Below are 22,393 nucleotides of genomic sequence, written 5' to 3' on the forward strand. Positions count from 1 at the left end.
GAGTTCAAAAAGAGTTCGTCGACCGTGAACCCAGGTGCCGGCTCCGTGACATTAGGGGACTCGTGTAATGGTACCACCAGCATATGATAACTAATTCACGGCCGCGTGAGAATGAGCGAAGAAGGCGGGGCTCGTTTTAATGAGGGTATATATAAGAATGGCTCCACCGGCGGCGTCAAGGCGTGCATCGTAGAGCTCGGGGAGGAAAACAAACGAGGCACGTGGGATCGCATCGGCAGAAACCATTTGGGACAAATCTTCGACAGACGGAAGGAACCACCACAAATGGCGAGCGTCGTGTTCGTTTTAGTGTTATTCTCCGCTTCCCTTCTGGGATCCGCGGAATGCAGTTACATGAGAGGCTATCCGAAGGTGATTTCTTTCATAAGGCCTGGAACGGTCGATAGTGCACGGGTAATAGGCGAGTCATTGGCGTACCCCCTAAGGGACCACCGCGTGATTGCTAGGTTTCCCATTATGTATACTAGGTGTCGGATCGGGTCGGTGGAGTTGTCTCGGTACGCCTTTGATTAGGATTTCTCATTCGGGAGCAATTTAACCAACACTGCGGTTGCTATTCACAGCGTCTCCACGAGCTGATGACCGCCGAGGAGCACAGTTATTACTTCGGGTCTCCGCGCCCGAGAGGTGGTTTCGTGCCCGAATATGAAGTCATCCTCCTGGGAAGGCCTTTGGTGGTTCTGGCCGACAGTGAAGACGGCTCTGGGGAGGAAGAGGAGCTTCTCTACGACTTCGATGCTCTTGGCAGGTGAGCAGAATTATATTTGTTGTTTTTTCGACTTTTTTAAATCTATTCAGGGTCAAAATTTTAATTGGGCCGCAGTTTTGCTTGCACAATGGTATTAATGATCATGAATAACAATTTGACTAAACGGTAAAGAGTAGTTTTCCGTTTTAGCCCATTTTCAGTGAGGCGCAGTTTTCTTCGCAAAGAAAGTAGTCCTTAGTATAAACTCGTGCATTCAACCCTGTGGCTTTTGAACTCCACAATTTCCAAGGTAGGATTGATAAATTGATAGAATTTTATTTTAAGCTTGCTTCCGACATTTCGAGTACACTTTCAAAAATTTCTTCTCTCTTCAAGTTAGCATTTATGTCCGCGTGTTCTTCGAGCGCCGTTAGAGTAGTATAGTAAATCACAATTATCCCATACTTAAAGACCACACAAAATCGTGAGAGATGATACATTGTTTTAATTCAGCTTGAAATTATGAAGCATTTATACCAAGGTGAGATTACCTGTTATCATTATCGACCGAAAAAAGTTCCAATTATCTTGCAGATCATATTTGGGTAGGCAAGTAATTTCCCTTACTCAAAGAGCAATGTTTTCGCTTTGGAGGAGAGAAATTAATTTCTTGGTTTAAGGGAAAATGTTGCAAAGTCATTAGCCAGCTAACGATAAACTTAACAAATTCATCTTCATAAAATGACAACAGCCTCATATTGGTAATCGATTATAATAATTATAATGCGGCTTTATTCGGGTGAGATAGAGTCTGTGGCAGTCCATTCTTCCGTCTAATAAAGAGAGAGAGGGAAACGGAGAGGGAGGGCGGAAGAAGATGGGTGGAAAGAATGAGAAAATAGGGTGGAAACCTCTCTCACCTCTACTTCTTCCAATCCCTCCTGTGAACTCATCGCGGATCGATTTTACCGCAATGGTACTATGCTTATGACTATTCCATATAACATTTCACTCTACCCACGTATTGCAGATTTGTATTCCTCCTCTGGCGTTACGTTTGTCCTCGACTTGATTCATTGGGTTCATAAATTCATCTTTTAGAGGACCTAAAATTGAAATATAATTCTTTTGCCACTGATGCTTCACGGGAATTTTTCGTTTTTGATTCTCTTGGCGAGTCTTTCTTCAACATTCCTCGGTTGCTGCAAATATTCAGCGCTTTCATTCTTTTCTCTTTTTTTCAATGATTCTTAATGTTCTCCGGCAATATAACAACCTCTATCTGAGAGAATTGTGCCATTGCTTTGTTGCGCTTTGACTCGAATTAGAGCGGGAGATAGGGGCGTGTGTCGTGACCCCTTGGTAAATCGCATCCGATTAATTTTCCCTTACAGTGAAAGAGAAAAACCTTACTCTCTTACACTTACCTCGTAAAGAGAAAAATCTCGGGGTATTTTCAATGTTAACTGCACTAAAGCTGAAATAGTTTAGTTTTACCACGGAATTTTTCTCTTCCCCCCTACATATTCAAATATTGATGTTAATGAAAGGGTTGTGGGTTTTGATGACCCCTGAAACTGCACTTTTAAGAGTTTGTGGCGGTTGAAATGCATTGCACCACGGTGAGTAGACTGCAAAGGCCCAGGTGTGGTGAATGTGCCCTCTTAAATACGTATGAAGTAAGTCCCCAGGAAACCACCTCAGTTACATTCTCATGGAATCTTCGTGGATTAGATAAACAAATCATATAAACTTGGGAGTTTTCCCCCTGTGGCAGGTGTCATACTTGGAATTGGGTGGGACAAGACGCCCATATCTTCATGAAAAAAATTCTTTCACAGACAGTCACATCAACACGAACGTAAATGAAAAAAACTGACAAAGAATAGTTTCAAGAGGTGCTTGAGAATGCTGAAAACAGGGAAGTTAAGGAAAACTTATCAGAAAACAAGGAAACATTTTTTTAAATGTATTTTATTTAAAATAGTCTCATCAACATACCGCAACTAATCTCGAAAGGAAGTATTAATGATTTAGGTGTGATATTTACCTATTTAGGCGTGAAGTGAGATGATAAAAATGTTACCTTTAATGAGCAAAAATGATACCTTTAATGAGCAAAAATGATACCTTTAATGAGCAATTAGTGATGGGTGGAGTAGTTGTAATAATGCGTAAAAATAAGAGCAGATCCAAAGATATTTCGCGCAATCCAGGTGTACTTGCTGATGAGTAGTTTCCAGGATGAAAACAGTAGTTGATGTGATCGACTAGAGAAAATGATTTGTAATGCTCCTGGAAGAAAATAAGACTTGGGAAAATGGATTTGGAACAGGCGGTGTGCAACAGGAGGAGGCATGGGAGTGACTGAGGTGGGTGAGGGAAAAGACTGCCAATTCACACGTGAGCAATGGCCGTAAGTTCTGGAAAAGCAGATTACTTTAGGAACAATGTCATTAGTGCAACTCACTTTCCAGAGATGCATTCAGATGATTTTTTAAGGTTCTGAAATGCAACATCAATTCTATGAGGATTAAAATGAAACAAGGGATGGAATGCGTAATAAAGAAATGTAATTCCTAAAAGAATAGATTACCAAACACCAGTTGATGAATTCTGAACGAATTTGAAGAAATTTTATAAAGGATTGGAGTAATAGAGAAAAGTTAGATACTTGTAAATAAGTCAAAAAAATCTATATTTAAGATATTTTTGAGGTGTACAACTTTGCATCGGAACTTTGGGAAACATATTCTTTAAAAATTCATAATCCTCATTCTAAAAAAGTGTTTGGAAACAGAATGCAGGAAAGACTCTGGGAATGAAATATTACAATGAAAATGTAACTCTAATATAAAAATTGTCAGAGAAGGTTTATATGAGATGGAAAATAGCAATTTAGGTGGCAATCAATGTGACTTTGGAGGGTAAAGAAATGCAGGAGGGCCAATAAGTGAGGAGAATATCATTGGAAAGGGATGGAGAACATAGAATGTACTTTTTGCCTCCATCGGTTGAAAAAATAATGCAAAAATTGCGAGTGATGAAGGGATATTATGTAAAAATAGATGGGGGATTGTGATTCATAACTGAAACCTTTGCTTAAATCAGAACATATATAGAGAAGGTGGGGAAATAGCACGGTCAATTATACAGGTAGATGAGAAATGAGCCAAGGTTATCCATCATCGCCTCAGCTATTTTAGTTTGTTTCTTTGGGAAAAACTTGAATTAAAAGAGCTGCAAGAGGAATTTGCGATAGCCAGAAAGCCGGGAGGGTTTTAAAGTCATATTTGCAAATGGCAAAATATGTTAACAGTCGGCTAAGGAATTGCTGTCATTGTTTAGCTCATTGACGCATCAATATGAGGTCCATGATGTAAATATGGCTCACAGGGAATTTAAAATAATGGGGTTCTCAAGAAATACAACATCACTTCCTTTTTTGCAGGCATTTTGCATTTGAAAAAAGGGAGACATGTTGCCGCACCCTGTATTAAGGCCAGTTTAAACAAAAGTTTTAAAAATTGGTGACACAAATAGGAAGAAGATGGGATGCATTTACTTTCACCAATAAAAATATATTTAAATTAATTCAAATCAAATGAATGCTGTTCCTAAATTTGTGCCTAACCATAGTGTAATCTAGCTGTCGTCATCCCACGAAACCCTTGCAAGGGAAAACCAGTAGCAGCAGGACAGAAGACGCAGGAGAAGAAGACCAAATTAGTTAGAATAGGGACGTGGAATGTTAGGACAATGATGAGGACAGGGAAACTGAAGAATATTAAGCGAGAGATTGAAAGGGGAAATATAGATATTTTAGGTCTGTGCGAGGTGAGATGGAAGGATAGCGGGGATTACTGGAGTGATCAGTATAGAATAATATACAGCGGCGGGGACGAGAGCCAACGAGGGGTTGCCATTGTACTGAATGAAGAGGTTGGAAGAAGCGTAGTCAACATAGAGCAGGTGACGGATAGGATACCACTAGTAGAGATAAAAGCAGAACCGACGAACTTGGTTATTATTCAGGTATACATGCCACCGAGCAACTATAAGGAAGAAGAGGTCGATAGGATATACGATCAGTTAGAGGACATAATTGCGTGTGTTCCTGCAGGGAAACATTTGATAATGATGGGGGATTGGAAAGCGACGGTAGGCGAAGGAAGAGATGGTGACGAGGTCGGGGACTACGGTTTAGGAACGAGGAATGACCGCGGAGAGAAAGCAGTTGAGTTTTGCAGGAGACAGGGGTTAGTCATCACCAACACTTGGTTCAGACACCACAAAAAACGCAGGTAAACATGGAAAATGCCAGGTGACTCAGAAAGGTATCAGCTAGATTATATCCTGGTTAGACACAGGTTTAGGAGCAGTGTGATAAATTCCCACAGCTTCCCGGGAGCGGGTGCGGACTCTGACCACAATTTAGTTGTTATGAAATGCAGCGTCCGTTTCAAAAAGATAAGGTAGGGGCGACGAGTTAGAAAATGGAATGTAGAAGCATTAAATGGTTTGAAAAGGAAGGAATACGAACAGGCGGTAGAGGAAATTATGGAGGAGGGTAAAGGGCTAAGTACAATCGAAGAAAAATGGGAAATGATCAAAAAAGGGTTGTCTAAAGCCGCAAAAGACACTATTGGAACCGTTAATGCTAAAAGGACTAGGAAACCATGGATCACGGGTGAGATGATTACAAAGATGGATGAGAGGAGAAACTGGAAGAATGAAAACACAGAGTTAGGCAAAATGAAGTACAAAGAATTAAACAATAAATTGAGGCGGGCAACAAATATAGCAAAAGAAGCATGGTGGAAGACGAAGTGCGGGGATATGGAAAGTTTGCAGAGGAAGGGTGAAATTGATGCGCTGCACAGCAAAGTAAAATTGTATCGGGAAGTAAGAAAGGAAGATCAATGATTGGGAACATAGGAAAGGCTACATTACAGGTCATACCAACTCTTTATTTGCCAAACATCTTCTTGATTTTAACCATTTCTGCAATTTCGAATTCAAAGTGCTTCACAATTTGGAAAAAGGAAGGAAGGTGGATGCCTTAGAGGGTTCAGTATTGACTACGGCAAATCAAGTTAAATATTTGGGGGTTGCTCTAACACCACGCCTTTCATGGGGAGCACATATCAGGACAATATGCGGATCAGCTTTAAAGAAACTTGGCTTCATAAAACGGGTGGTGGGGAAATGTAATGAAAAAGTTAAAGAGAGGTGTTATTTTGCTCTAGTTAGACCTCATTTCGAATATGCCGCAAGTATTTGGGATCCTTGGGAGAAAATTTGGCAAAAAGAATTAGATAAAGTCCAGAGAAAATCTGCTAGATTCGTTAAAAATTGTTATGATAACAACACAAGTGTGACAGGTCTCTTAGGGGATTTAGGCTGGGAACCACTTGAAGTGCGGAGAGAACAAGCGAGGCTTAGACTTTTAGAAAGGTTCAGGACAAACGAGTTTAACTATGACACTGAAGGAATTATAATGGCCCCACACTACTTAGGTAGATCAGACCACAAAGATAAACTAAGGGAGATAGATTCCAAGACAGATAGGTACAAATACTCATTCTTTCCCCGAACAATCAGAAATCATAATAGTAAGAAACCGAAGTCACTTTAGAAATATTGAAAACATTGAATTTACAAGTCGGAGCAAAGTGAAGCACTGCAAAGCTGTTAGGTATACTTTCAGGTGCATGTGTATGTAAGATGTAGTTTGAGTGTTTGCATGTGTGTGGGGTGTAAGTGTTCATGCATGAATGTATGCCATGTTTTTTGTGGATGTATGATTTTGTGGTTATTGCACGCGGTTTTATTTTCTTTGCTAAATTACGGGTGGTGTCCTAACACCCCCCGCCACACGCCCTTGCGGCGGCTTGCGGGGTATTAAGTAGATGTAGATGTAGATGCCATGGAACAGCTGGAAATCTTACATCGCAAGGACTTGGAGCTGATCAACGAAGTCCAATTTTTATCTTCACCCTCCCCCCTCCTCTCCATCACCTTCCCACGACGTACATGTGACCAGTGATCCCTTGCCCCCTACTCATTGGATATTTCCTTCCTTTCCCCCCCTCTGCACACGGAGACCATGATTTCCCGGACAAAGTGGGAAACCCCGAGCCCCCACCCCCTTTCCTCACGGACGAGGAGGGAAGGTTCACCGCTGCGGGACAAACCACCCCCCCCCCTATTCGACATGTGCTAGGGATAACATTCCCTCCTACACCCTTTCCCTAAAACCTCGCCAGGGCGCCCCCTTAAAACTCTACAGTGATCCCAATCTTTACCCTTTAACTCAGTGCTTATTTGTGTATTGATACCTTGGTCCCAGACCACGACCATGGGGAAAAACCCCCGATCCCGTCCTCTTCCTCCGCGGCCCGAAGAGCTTTGCGCCGCTCCGTGGGACACCCTCAACGAGACACCCCCCTCCATTCGGCCACGACGCGCTCTCCGGACTCCTAGGGTCTTTGCACCTTGTCTTCCCCAACCCTTCCCCCCCCCCACTCACATAGTCACCCATGCTGCCTTCCACCTTCCCCCCTCTTCCCCTATTTTCCTCCACCCTCCCCTTACTTGCCTTTAATCATATATATACTGGACTCTGAGGTTTAACTGTCACCTGATGATGATGTAGTAACATTGAAACCGGTAGCATTAAATTTTATTTTTGTGGAAAATTGCTATTTTTAATTAATCATGATAATCCACCACATCACGCCTGAAACGTCTCTTTTTATTGGAAGATCTATGCTTACAGTTAGAGATAAGGTGGGTAAGGTAATAGTTGACACAGGAAAGATCCAAGAGAGATGGAAGGAATATATAGAAGAACTGTATAGTAAAGAACTTCGACCAACAAAGTTAAACATAGAAAAGGAACATGACGTAGAGGACGATAGCTTAGGTCCAGGCATACTAGATGGTGAGATAGAAGGGGCATTAAGGGAGATGAAACTAAATAAGGCCGTGGGGGTGGATAATATCTCTGCGGAACTTCTGAAATGTTTAGGAAATTGTGGGAGGAAGAGGCTATATGAGCTGATTCGTAGTATCTATGAGGAAGGAATCTGGCCGGAAGACTTTGTGAGATCAGTTGTAGTTCCTATTCCGAAAAATGTAAAGGCTACATCTTGCGAGGACTACAGGACAATTAGTTTAATATCCCACCCAACTAAAGTTGTTCTCAGGATCATCAACAAAAGGATAGAGAGTAAGGCAAATGAATGCATATGGGATAATCAGTTTGGGTTTAGGAAGGGGAATGGACTCGTGATGCTATTGCAGTATGAGATTATTACTGGAGAGGAATATAGAATACAACCAGGAGGTATTTGTCTGTTTCGTAGATTTCGAAAAAGCGTTTGATAGAGTGAATTGGGAAAAACTAATGAGTATATTGCAGAAAATAGGAATAGATTGGAGGGAAAGGAGGCTAGTCCGCAACTTGTACATGTCTCAGACTGCTCAGGTACGAGTGGGGAACGGGGAGTCCGGTTGGGCAGTGTTAGGAAGAGGTGTAAGGCAGGGTTGCCCATTATCACCGTTGCTGTTCAACCTGTATGCAGAGGAAATGATTAAAGAGGCATGGTAAGAATTGGAGGTAGGAATGAAGGTGGGCGGGGAATTCGTAAAATCAGTTAGGCTTGCTGATGACCAAGCTTTAGTTTGTCAGTCAGCCAAGGGGCTGCAAGCATTGCTGAGTGCATTGGAAATTCAGTGCGACAGGTATGGGATGAGAATCAATATTAATAAAACAAAGGTTACGCGATTTTCTAGAAAGAAAAAGGCTAAGCGAAACTTTAAAATAGGAGGGCAAAAACTAGAGCAGGTATAACAGTTTACGTATCTCGGTCTCGTCAAAATTAATATTTTAGTAAATTAAAGGGATTAATCCTCAATGAGTGGCTAAACTTGATATTTTTTCACAAAAAAGGGGATTAATCCTTTTTTTATGAAAACTCTGTGCTTTTAAGTGAATTGACGATAATTTTTTTCAGAAAAGTCTCTCTTCGATTGAGGCAGAACAAAAACCTCATTTCGCCTCATTTCAAAGTGGTAAAACTTGAAGATGACGGATTGGAAAATTTTGATTACGAGCGAGAAATGCCTAATTGTCATTATTTACATCGTGACCACCACTCCACAGCAGCTATAAGCCTATGTCAGGATCAATTAGTGGTAAGTAGGTGTTGCAATAATAATTTATATTAATTATTTAAGTCATTATCTATATCTAACAATGCCAGATTGATGAGTTAGCATATTGTGTATGAAAAATGCCCACTCATTCAAAATTTGTCGGTTTAATGACACAGTGTATGGCATATCATGGTGGAATCTCTCAAGGTGAAAGAGGGCACTCTGCTTTTCCAAAAAGGTTTTTTTTTATTATCACCTTGGTTTTGTTACATGAGTGTAACATTTTCAGGTCTTCTGAAGGTGTTACGCTGTAACGAAACCTAGGTTGTAATTTTAAAAAATTCTATGCGGAAAGTAGAGTGTTTTCTTTCATCAAATTCAGTTAAAGAATTTCCAGGAATTATGTTCTGTAAATTGTTTTTCTGTAAATGTAATTTGATTTGTCTCTAATTGAATTCATCCTTGGCCCCTCGAGAATATATTTTAGGTAACTCCTCATGAAAGTCGCAAAGAAATTTAGATATACGTATATTATGGCTGACATTGAAATGGAATGAATTAAATTTCTTTATATGCTAAATGACAGGGATTGATGATGGAAGATGTGTTGCAGTTTGACCAGGGTTCAGAAATTCTTATTGAATGACCCCAGCCACTACATCAAATGTAGGGGCTGGATATTCCAAATAATATTGACCTAAATGCGACACCTATCTTATTACCTTTACTTTATTACTATTCTCAAATTCCTCTGTCCACCATTGCTTTGCCTTTTCTGCATGTCACCTAGTTTGATATGACTGGGAAAAGAGAGATTTTTGGGGTAAAATTTCACAATAGGTGGGCAAAGGAGATACTGGAAGGCAATGAAATAAGGCTCTATTGGAATGGAGAATAATAGAAGAGAGAGCAAAGAATGGGCATTTTGGATAAAAAGGAGCCCAAAAGTAAAAACGGCAAAAGATGGAAATGTTATAAGGCAAATGGGTTAGTTTGTTTTTAGCTATGCAGAATTTCAAATACGAATATTGGTTGATTAAGATTTGAAAACAAATGATATTAAGTGCAAAATGACTTCAACAGTTGAAGAACCTGGAAGTCATACTACTTTGCTTAATTACTGAAATATGAATCATATTCTTAAAAATCTAGTATCGAAGATGTGAATTTAAATTAAGAGAATTATTAAAATAAATGCTCCATGATATATGAAGTAACAAAATACTTTTCACCGAATTCTGTGGAATTATTCATATAGTACAATATTTCTGTTATTATGTATAAATACAGCTACTACGTAGCCTCAAACATAAAGTTAATTTCATTAATATTTTTCTCATTTTTATTTTGAAAATAGAGATATTTCAAGGCCATTTTATAATAAAATTAAATTAATTTATTTTCAGAATGGTTTCATAGTATTAAGAAATGAAACTCTGGAAATACATCCACTTTCACCACGTTTACATCCATTCCTTGATTTTGGAGATGAAGAAAGGAAAGACAACGAAGGAAGAGATCTCACTCCACACATTATCAGACTGGCACCACTCAACATCCAAGATGGAGCTCTTTCCAGTGATACAGGTACCAACCCAAGTATTTTATTAAAATTGACATAACTTCTAATCCCTTTATGTAATCATAATCCAAGTAATGAAGCCAACTTGTTTCATTCTTTATGTTTTGAATCAACTTGAGTAATTCAAGTTTCAATGCAATAACTTCCTTGAATGTGGGTGTCAGGATGGTGTGGTACTGGCTTCCTATTCCAAACCCAGTCCCAGGCTTGAATGCTGGAAGTGGCAAGTGTTTCCAGTGGTATCAGTTTCAGTATGCTAACACTCTGCTATTTCATTACCCTATCCATCTGATGGGATGTTAAAATGTGGAGCCCTTGGGGCCTATCATTGAGAGTAGGCTGGTGCAAGTTCTGTATTTCTCTCCACCCTTCCTTCAATACCTGAACAGCCTACCCCTGACAAATTACCTACCTACCCAACTGCTGTAAATGACCTTAGCTGTTGATTGTCCCCCCTTTTAACTAATACTTGAATCAATGAAGTCACGCATCATTTAAAAGTATGATAAATGATTCACATACCATTTCATGGCATTGGTGTGGGGGCTAGTGTATCGGCCCAGAGAGCCCAGGTTCAAATCCTAATAATTGTGGAATTTTTCATTGGTATCCCTATCCCTAATTGGGTGTTATGTGGAATGTACTTCAAGTAAAGTGCACTGTTTGTTGGATGGAACACTTAGACCCCCTGGCACATTTTGTTAATAGTAGGCATAAGTTGACATGGGGTTTCTTTCCACTCTTCTCCCCTTCCCTGAAAGTCCTACCCTTACTGAATTATCCAAATATCCCTAATGACACAAATTGTCATGGCTGTTGGTTGCCTCCTCCAACAGCTACTACTGCCAATTCCTTTCTGCTTCACTACCAACTGTTCAGGCAGCCATCAATTGGAATATAGTGCCATCATGGTAACTTTATGAGTGATTGTTAGTAGCGAAAGACTTGATAGCAAAATGAGGAAATGTGTGATTGTGTTGAATAAATTCAATATGTGAACAAGCAAATACAGATCAATGAGATTGAAGGGTGTCATTTCAGGGGTAGATTCCTCCATGCATATCTTAAAAAGGGAGTGTTGACCAAGTATTGCCCCATTGGTAGGTGTTTTATTGTCAGGTTTATCATCTTTAATGTCTCATTTTCATGCCATAACTCGCCAAACTGGTAGACTATCAATAAAAATCAGAGTGTTGAAATATATGCAGACAGCATGGAAATTTGCATTTTCCCCTTTATCGTAAATGAATATTACTTAATACTCATTGGTAATTCACAAATCAGCATATTCTAAAATGCCATTGAGTGGAGACATGGCTCTAAAGTTATTGTAATGTGAACCAAATTTCCCATCTGTGAAGTGATATTTTTCATATCTACTGGAAAGTCAATTAACCTTATTCCTGCAGTTTTCAGTTTGCATTTTCTTGAAACGTTCATTTTTTGACTCAATCCTGTCCTAATTTTTTCTATAAATACCCAAGCACATGGTTAGCCTTAATGATATCCCAGGATAATTTGGTACCCATGGTAGAAATCATTTTGCCCATAAAATACATTTATAAGAGATTTTGTTGGCCCCTACTCGTCACCCAAGGAATTTTGCCTTTTTTCCTCCTGACTGAGCATATTATAAATCAAATAAAAATAGATTTTTCATGGTTACACCATTGGTCAAGAAATAGGGCACAGTGGACTTTGATAGTTTCTTTAACTTATCATGATTACCTCTGGTGTTGATGTGTCAAAGGTAGCTGAGATTCATTTGAGGAAGAAAATATTATATTAAAAAAAATATGATGGGGATCAGTATGATGGTGAGCTTCAGATATAATTATGGCTAGTAGATATAGATAGAATTACTAAGGCTAGTGGCTATAGATATAATTGGCTAGCATGAATGTTTTAATCTTATGACTTGGTTGCAATGCATTGATGTTGTGGATGTGTTCCATCAATATTGATAATACATTATATTCAAACATAGGTCGTTAGATTAAAAATTAAGTGGAATAATCAAAGCAGCATTTTTTTTGTTTCAAGAAGAAATTTACTATTTTTTCTTTTAGCATATTTTTTACATTTGAGAGTGTATCAGTATATATTTTTAATGCCCTGCTGTACTTAGAGCACACTACAGTAATTGCGGCAGTGGATGGTTAGTGGGTAAGCTACCAAAGCTATTTGAATTGTAATTCCCCATAATTTAAGATAAAGTCTAGCTTCAATGTTACAAGTCAGAAAACATTTACATGGAAAGAGTACTTCCTGGTAATGCTGCTCACCTATACTTAGATGAATCTGCCATTTTATTTGATAACTTTCAATTGTTTTGGGAACATGGTATACCTTGGATCCAAATCATTTTTTATGTATCCGCTCAATCATTTTCATATTGTAAACATTTTTTACTCATCTCATTCTTCATATAAATGTTGGCATGGCATAAATGAGTATTATTATAACTTATGACATATGACCTGTTTGACAGCACAGTCAAGCTGTTCACTAATTCATTTTTTGAATTTCAGTTGACTTGAATGAAAACATCGAATCAGGTGACGGTTTAAATATGCAGGTATGTGTAAAATGTTATTTATAGATTGTTGTATATATGTATGAGCTTAATAATTTAGATTTACTTTCTTTACCCTAAGTTTGGATGTGTTCTCTCTGCAATCAACCATGATTTGAGTAAATAATGTAGTAGAAAAGAATATTATTAAAAGAGTGTTGGACTACTGACCTGAGGAGGGCCCAGTTTCCATTCCCTAGCACGCCTCTCTGTGCAACTGTAGCTCCACCCAAGCTATGTGATTTTTCAGGTACCAGATCTTTCTGTGAAACCATAACCGGCACAGGGAAAGGAACTGGCCCCCCAATCCTGATGTGTGAATTTTCACACGCCGTATAGGGCTTAGTACTGGGTGTTCTCTACCATCACCCACTAATCCGACCTTTGGGTTGATTGCTGTTTTTATGGTATTATCAAAGGTGATGTGGGCGGTTCTCTTTTTCTGTCTTTGAATGGATGTTATTCCAGTCTTCTAGATGTTTCAGGCCCCAAGGGGAGGTCCGTAATTCTGCAGCCATGCCTAAATACATCAAACGACATTTTCATTTTATTTTTATTTCATTTCATTTTTCATTTTAACACCTAAGTGATATTTTAAAATACAAACAAAATATGCTATGGTGTACAATATATGCTTCAGAAAACAGCTTTGATTAGGAACCATTGCTTTTAATGATCTATAAAGTTAATATTTCATTTTTTAAATGATTAAAACTCAGTGCATGGCACTACCCTGGTCTTAATTCTGTTTGATGAGTTAAGTTATCATGTAATTTAATTTTTGTTTTCATCCAGCTCATTATATTTTTTTTTAAATAAGAGCTAGAATAATTACCTATTTCCTTTAATTTTTTGGTTCATATATTTATGTTTATGCAGTACTGACTTCAATTTACTGTGAAAAATTAATTTCAAGTGAAGTTAAATATATATAATACTATTAAGCAGCATTTCTATTATTAGCATTTTGAATATGTATATTGTTAAAATTATAAAGTAATCTACCGATTAAGGTGGGTTTTTTGGATGGACACAACTACCAAATAAATATTTTGTGACTCCTAAAAACATAATCCAACATCCCTCTCTACATGAGTTCACTCTTCATCTCTGAGGACTTCCTTCCTCCTTTTATCCCATCCAACATCCCTATCCTGTTCCTTCCCTTTCCTTGTTTGCCTAACATTCTCCCCTCAATCACAGTCTTCAACATCCCACTGCCGGTCAATACCCCCTTCATCCACTTTTCCTGCCTCCATAGGATTGCTCCCAACAAACCCCTCTCTTTGCCCACCATACCAAGTACTTCCTCATTTGTTTTCTTCTCTGTCCATTTCACCTTCTCCATTCTTCTCCACACCCACATTTCAAAAGCCTCCAATCTACGTCTATCCTCCTGCTTCAATGACCACGTTTCCGCACCGTACATAGCTACGCTCCATATCAAAGTTTTTAGGAGTCTTTTCTTAACATCCTTACTCAACGTCCCTGTCATCAACTCCCTCCTCCTTGTGAAAGCCTCTTTGCCTAGCGCAATTCTTCTCCTTACGTCCCTACTACTTTCATCGTGATGGTATATTTGATTTTCAATATGTTGGTAATATTTTCAGTTTGTATATGTATTCAAGATTAGTATTATGAATATGTATACATACTGGAAATATTATCAAGATATTGAAAATCAAATATTGAAATCAGATCTAGCAATTTTGCTAGCGAAATTCCTCTGCTCAGGAAATGCTAGCATTTCCTGAGTTTTTAACTTTATAGATGCTGACCTTTAGAATCATTACTGTGAAGAAATGTCTTGTGCCATATAGTTTTTGGTTAATACAGTTGATTAATAATGCACTACAATGTTTTACAGGAAAATATTTATTATGGCAGCATGAGGAGGAGGAGAAGATTGCCCAGAGCTTCAAATAAATTGATGAAACTGACCATGGAAACAGCTGTATTCTTTGATGAAGCTGGATATAAAATGTTTTCCCCTTTTATGGGCAATGATGACAAGCAGATAATTGACATGCTTTTGGCATACATGAATGGGGTAAGAAATTCTGTTTTATTTAAATTTTAATTTAATTTTTTTAAATGGAGCAGTGTGCATATATATATATATATATATATATATATATATATATATATATATATATATATATATATATATATATATATATATATATATATATATATATATATATATATATATATATGTATATATATATATAATGGGCTGACACAATATAACACAAATAGAAAAGAATAGACACATTTAAAAGAACACTCACAGAAGCTTGAAGAAGGCCTCTGAGAGGGCCGAAAGCTCGAACAATTTACCGTGTGAGTGTTCTTTTAAATGTGTCTATTCTTTTCTATTTGTGTTATATTGTGTCAGCCCATTATTGTGCCGCTCGTGTGAGTTTTTCCGTACAATCGTATTATGTATATATATATATATATATATATATATATATATATATATATATAATATATACATTTTATACATTTATTTGGGGTGTGGTAGTCCAGTGGGTAGAGCATTGGACTGCTGACCAGCGGGCCCCGGGTTCGATTCCCGGACAAGGCACTCTAGGCACCTGCAGCTACACCCAAGCTAAAGTGATTTTTCGGGTACCAGATCTTCCTGGGAAACCATAACCGGCACAGGGAAAGGATTTGGCCCCCCTGCCCTGATGTGTGAATATTCACACGCCATTTTATAATATTATTTGTTGCATTAGATAATGAATATTTTTTGTTATACATTAACTTATAGGTGGCTTTATAGAGTTAATGACTCTGTCTAATTTAAATAGTGCCATTTAGGATGATTTTGGTTTGGAATAGCAAAAAATATTGATGTGAAAGAATATTTGATCAATCATAGTTATCCCATCATCAAAGTTATACCATTGTGATTCATCAGTGATGCTTCTTTGAAATCCAAAAATTAGTTATCCCGAGGATCAGTTGCATTAACTCCTAATCAGCTATCAATATGAATTAATCTTGTATCATTCTATTCTTTCATCATATTTTTGTGTCATCTGATTTCATCATGTAGATTCAAGCACTCTACCGCCATCCTAGCCTGGGACCAAAATCTGTGGAGATAGTAATTGTCCAGCTGGAACTGATGTCTCGTCAACCATCAGCGATCCCTTTAGATGGTGAACGTGGTACTTTGCTGGATAATTTCTGTGCATACGCATCCCGGAAAAATCCCAAAGGGGATTCAAACCCTGATCACTGGGATATTGCACTTCTAGTTTCTGGGTATGCCTTTTCCTCTCACTTGTTATTTTTTCAAATGAGTTCATTTTCACTAGTTTTAAATGCTTAAAAGTTTTATTTTGAAGTCTTAATGGGAGCTGAAGTTTATATTTCTTTCAGGCTGGATTTCTATGCTATCGAAGGAGGGCGAAAAAGTGGTGTCACAATGGGTAATTAAAAGTTTCCCATTGCTTATTATTATTCCAAGATAATATTGGAATGCAGTGAGAATTACGTATCTTTTAATTGTGTTTAGTTTTTGTAGTGCTGTAAATTCATAATAAAATAATAAGCGAACAATAGCAGTGTCCAGTTCATGCTAACTTTTCACCTTCTTCATATTCAGGCTTAGCGACAGTTGGTGGCATTTGCTCAGAAAAGTACAATTGTGTGATCGGAGAACTTGGAACAACCAATTCTTTTGGGAAACCCTACCCATCTGCTGGATTTACATCAGTCTATGTAATGGCTCATGAAATTGGGCACAAGTAAGGCATACGAAATATTACAATGCATGTTATTTACTTGTAGCAAATAAGTCTATAATCCACATTATCTGTCATTCATGACAATTTATTTGTTATCAATAAACATACAGTTTCATATTCTTGAGATTTCAGTAGTTAACAGGTCTTTTCTTATTGAATGGAATTCAAAAATTGAATGTTAAGGTTCAATTATCACCATCCGAACATAGCTTTGGGAAAAATTGAAAACCTTTCTCACTCCATTATATAATAAAATCATATGCAGTCATTGCCCATCTACACACTTGAATGGTGGCCCCAGATTTCTTATCCCTTATCTCTGCAGAATTCCATGGTATGCACCTAATGAAATATGGGCAGGTAAAACTGATTTCTATGATTAGTTTTAAATGTTTTAGGCTAGATTTTGTGAACTCTAGCAAAAACGTAAATTAATTATCTTTGAAAGTCTCATATAGCACTTGGGCTAAGTAATCTAATTATCAACTGCACCATGTACAGTTACAACAAAGCAAAGGCACATATAAAAGGTTTGCATCAAAACTATTGGGAAACATCATGGAAAAATAGATTTACTTCAGATATTGCTAAAATGCCTCAAAATCCTTCGAAGCATATCCCTCAAGAACTTCAACACACTTTTGCCAGCGGATTTCCCATGACTCGAAGGCTCCCTGGTGGACGGATTCTGGAAGGTCCATGTGATTACGAGGGCAAACATCTTTGATTGCACTTAGGGTCCCATAGTGTTGTCCTTTGAGGGTGGAATTCACATTTGGGGAATAGGAAATAGTAGTCTGCTGGTGTCAAGTCAGGGGGACTGTCCGAAATTTCAGGATCATCATCAATGCATGGCACTAGGCCTTCGCAAGCAGACACTCAACTCTTGGTCATCCGTCAAGAGCTTCAGGACAACTTTAGAGCAGATTATTAAATGAAGAATACAATGTATCTTTCCACTGTCCTTTATTCACGTACAACTAGTTTCAACGCTCAAGCGTCATCATATTCTTCATTTAATAAACACAAATTTCCACAAAGTTGAGCTGGGAACAATTGAATACTCAGAGCAGATCTTTTACATCACCACATTTTCAGTGATAATGTTGTACTCTGTCATCTCATCAATGCCAATAGTATCTGCGACTATGCACACACTAAACTGATGATCTGAATTCAGCACATTACGTACTTGTTGCATGTTGTCATCAACGTCCATCCAGCATTGGGTGCATCCTCCAAACTCCCTTGGCCATCTTCGAAGCACTTGTGTACTTTTAAAAACTGCAGTTTGTCGTTGATGCTTTCATTCTTGAACTCTTGGCGAATCATGCCCAATGTCTCCATACTCGAGTCCAGCACAAAATTTGATGGCGTACTGCTTTTCAATCGTTCACTGCATTTTGCACTTGTAACGAGTCACTTGACAAGGGTCCACTAAAAACACGATCTAGCCTAAACGAATGCTTGATAATTAGCTATTAGCACTTGGTTCATGTTGAAGGTCGGACCCCCAACTACCGAGTCTGTATACTGCGACATACAGTGACATCAGGAGAAAAATTGATCATGATACCTTTGATACAAACCTTGCTTGCACTTAAATTGCCCCTGTTCAGAGTGATTGGGAAACAAAGGGTCATGGGAATTCTGTTGAGCTAAAGAAGAGAGTCTCCAAGAACTATAGACATAATTATTGAGGAGTAAAGAAACTAGAAATCTCAATCTAATACCTGACCCCCTCAATGATTCATACCATCATTGATTACTCCTATTGTTCATGGGAACACCCTGAGATCAGCTTGAACCTTCCTCCTGCTCCTTACTCAAATACCCAGCTTGGAACTTAAAAGCAATTTGGTGGTTGAAATGCAATGCACTTGTTTAGTTTGTTTGGTTTATTATGCACTATGTTTAGTTTGAATATGATTTTATGCAGAAATACATTGTTCATAAAAGATGTGTACACCAAACTAATAAAGGTTTAAACTATTCATTACAATTTCTATGGTGAAAATTAGATGTGCCATTATTCAATATTATTAACTGTAATGTATGGTATTTTTGATGAATGTATTTTTCACTTTTATCTAATTTAATCATACATGTATAAACCTTTCTTTCTAAAGTCTGGGAATGCATCATGACAGCACTCAAAATAGCTGCCCAAAGGAAGGTTATGTAATGTCTCCCTCTAGGGGAACTCAGGGAGAAACCACATGGTCTTCCTGCAGCGCTGATATTATGGCTAACCTTGGGTAAATACCTTTTAATTTTATGGCATTAGTTTTATGAATTCGAGATATTTTTTTGCTTCCCCCCTTTTCATGCATGCAGTTTTCAAATATGTGCTTACTCAGGTTTTGACTCATTGATATAAGAGTAATTTCATAATGGGTGGCAATGCTGTATTAAAATAAACAATAGGTACTTGTTCTCAGTACCACATCTAGCCAGTGTTTTCATCAAATTACCTGCTTTATTACGATTAATTTCCAATAAATAAATATGAATCTATCTATTATGTGTACACAGAAATTAAATTTAAAACAGAAATCCATACTTAAGTTTAATTTTGTACTTGCACAGAGATTTACTTTTAATTGACATTTTCTAATTTTTTGGCTGATTTAATATTTCTTTGGTACGGAATGATGTATGTTGATTTCTTTACTTCAAACTTCAAAATTTTCATAAAACTAATTCTGCTGAAGTCCAGATAACAGTTTTACCCAATGTGCGTTAGTCCCTTTTGTAACATTTTAAAAATAAATTGGTTCCATTTTGTTTATTGTTTAAAACATGGAATATATATAATTTTGATATTCATATATTTTATATAGATCATCTTGTTCCCATATATTTATAATTCACCCTATTTCTCCAGTATTTATACCAGAATATAATTTTTAATCCTTTATCCCGAAGAAAATTCAATGGCTTAAAGAGTTCTCATATGCTCGGCTTTATATTCATGCCATATAGTTTAGGTATGGTTTGTCAGTTCAAAGTATCCTTATCTTTAATAATTTCAGGCATTATGTTGATTATAATACGTAGTTATCTGCATAGTAATCATGGGCAATATTTTAATTAGGTGGGCCACATGTCTAAATGACATCCCTACAAAAACAATGACTCCCAATCTTGACCATGATGGAAGGTTTAATGGAAATCCAGGTGCCATTTGGGGAACAAAGAGACAGTGTCAATTCTTATTGAGAGATAAGGATGCCACTGTGCAAAGTAATAATTTGGAGGTGGGTGTAATGTTAAGGATGAGAATTTTTAATCCTATAATTTCTGCACTTTGTTCTGCACTTTTCAACAGTCAACAGGATTGCAAAGACATGATTGTCAAGCCCTGTTCATAGTTTTGTTTTATCCCTCACAGGTAGGAAATATTTTATGTACTGCTTCGTTTTATTTTTTTTTAACAAACTGTTGGCTCAACTTTTCATTTCATAGGAAATATGTCAAAACTTGAAGTGTAAAACACCTCATCGCTCAGGATTTTATTTTGCTGGGCCTGCTTTGGAGGGCACTGTCTGTGGAAGCGGAAAGGTATGTGTGAACAGTTTGGAATTTTTACTCAAGAATCATTATTGAAAAAAAAAAAAAAAAAAAAATATATATATATATATATATATATATATATATATATATATATATATATATATATATATATATATATATATATATATATATATATATATATATATATATATATATATATATATATATATATATATATGTTTATGTATACACTTTACTATCAAAGTCATTTGAAGGAAATCATTGCTACCATTCACAATTTATCGGCAAATTCTTGGGTTCCATCTGTATTAATCACCTGATTTAATGATAACAGTATCAAGAGTATTTAAAAATCTTTTATATTTGTTTGGAGGCATGTCTGCATTAGTTGCTTCCAAGAGTTATTTTGGATATGAATAATGTCATTGTGATTTCATTTTAAGTCTTGTCAAGGAGGAAATTGTGTTAAGTCAAAGGCTACTGGTAAACCAATTAAACCAATAAAAGGTGGTTGGAGTGATTGGAAGTCCTCAGGATGTTCTTCAGGATGCATTGAGAAGTCTAAAGGTAGGTTGGGTTATTCAAATGTAGTGATCGCCCTCCCTCTTTTCCCTTTTTACTATTTACAAATTCTAATTTGGCTTGATTAGATTAAATCGGGAACTCTAAAAATTATCAATAAAACCCTACAAAGTTTCCCACTTTTACCTTATAATTTAAATGAGAATGTTTCCTTCTGAATTCAGTTGTTCACTTGCATATGGGGAGTCATTTTTTGAGTTTAAATTGAATAAATAGGTGCTTTCTTTTCTTCACGTTTTTCTTATCGTAGATTGATTTGGGTTTTTAAAATATTTTAGTTAAGTATTTGTCTTAATAGGTATAGAAAGGTCTACCACAACTGCCATATGTCAAGCAATTGACAGCATACTTAATTCATTAGATGCTAAACGCAGAACTCTTTGAATGTTTTTTGATGTGTCAAAGGCTTTTGATAATGTAAACCACAATAGACTACTAATTAAACTAAATAGAATAGGAATTAGAAGAATTCCTTTAAACTGGATGAAGTCCTATATTCATAATCGCACTCAGAAAGTAGTGTTATCAGTTGATGGGTCAAAATATTCATCTGAAGCATACCAAGTTAACAAATGTGTTCTACAAGACTCAACCCTTGGGCCACTCCTTTCTCTGATATACATCAATGACCTACCTAACTGCTTACCAAATAATGATGGAATAATACCAGTGTTGTACGCTGACGACACTAATGTAATAATATCAACACAAACACATCCCAGCCTTGTGGAAAAATCTAAGTCTGTCACACTTGCAATAAGCAAGTGGTGTACAGACAACTTTCTAGACTTAAATGTAAATAAAAGTAAAATAGTATACTTTACACGCAATAAGAACATGTCAGATGATCTGCTAGTAAAAATCAATGACCAATCAATTGATCATGTGACAGAATGCAAATTTCTAGGGATTTCTCTATGTGCAAATATTTCTTGGGATACTCATGTAAAAGCCCTTCAACACAAGCTCAGTTCAACTTGCTACTTATTAAGACACCTGTATGAAAGTACAAGTAAAACTGCACTACTCTATTTATACTATGGGGAAATTTATTCAAATATAACTTACAGTATAATATTATGGGGATCAGCTGCTATTTCTCAAACCATTTTTAAAATGCAAAAGAAAGCTGTTAGAATCATCACCAGGAAAACTCACAATGCTCCATCAAGGCCTATTTTCCGTGAATTAAATTTGCTACCACTCCCGTGCATCTACATTATGTTTTTAATTCTGCATATAAAAAATAACATTGGAAACTATTCTCTTAACTCTGCCTATCATCATCATTACACCAGAGGTAGGAATGACTTCCATTATGGGAATATAAGAACTAAAGTATTGAAATTAGGACTCAATGAAATGGGCATCAGATTATATAACAAACTACCCAAAAGTATCAAGGATACAAAGGGAACTGCTGCATTCAGGCATAAATTAAAAAGATATCTACAGTGCAATATGTTCTACTTGGTTGATGA

The 22,393-nt window shown here is 37.0% G+C and overlaps 1 protein-coding gene across 1 annotated transcript in view; it reads left to right on the forward strand.

The window, feature by feature from the left end:
• The first annotated feature begins 599 nt into the window (after positions 1 to 599).
• The window catches only part of LOC139700373 (A disintegrin and metalloproteinase with thrombospondin motifs adt-2-like), a 35,072-nt gene continuing 13,278 nt past the window's right edge, over positions 600 to 22,393 (forward strand). The window contains exons 1-12 of the mRNA XM_071599013.1: positions 600 to 769; positions 8,731 to 8,911; positions 10,279 to 10,459; positions 12,986 to 13,032; positions 14,897 to 15,079; positions 16,097 to 16,308; positions 16,426 to 16,475; positions 16,652 to 16,793; positions 18,923 to 19,051; positions 19,891 to 20,053; positions 20,262 to 20,357; positions 20,774 to 20,897. Coding sequence (XP_071455114.1) covers positions 600 to 769; positions 8,731 to 8,911; positions 10,279 to 10,459; positions 12,986 to 13,032; positions 14,897 to 15,079; positions 16,097 to 16,308; positions 16,426 to 16,475; positions 16,652 to 16,793; positions 18,923 to 19,051; positions 19,891 to 20,053; positions 20,262 to 20,357; positions 20,774 to 20,897 — 1,678 coding nt within the window. The remainder of the gene's footprint in view (positions 770 to 8,730; positions 8,912 to 10,278; positions 10,460 to 12,985; positions 13,033 to 14,896; positions 15,080 to 16,096; positions 16,309 to 16,425; positions 16,476 to 16,651; positions 16,794 to 18,922; positions 19,052 to 19,890; positions 20,054 to 20,261; positions 20,358 to 20,773; positions 20,898 to 22,393) is intronic.

This window comes from Hetaerina americana, unplaced genomic scaffold (genome assembly GCF_022747635.1).
Source record: "Hetaerina americana unplaced genomic scaffold, ioHetAmer1.1.p SCAF_10, whole genome shotgun sequence".
Lineage (NCBI taxonomy): Eukaryota > Metazoa > Arthropoda > Insecta > Odonata > Calopterygidae > Hetaerina > Hetaerina americana.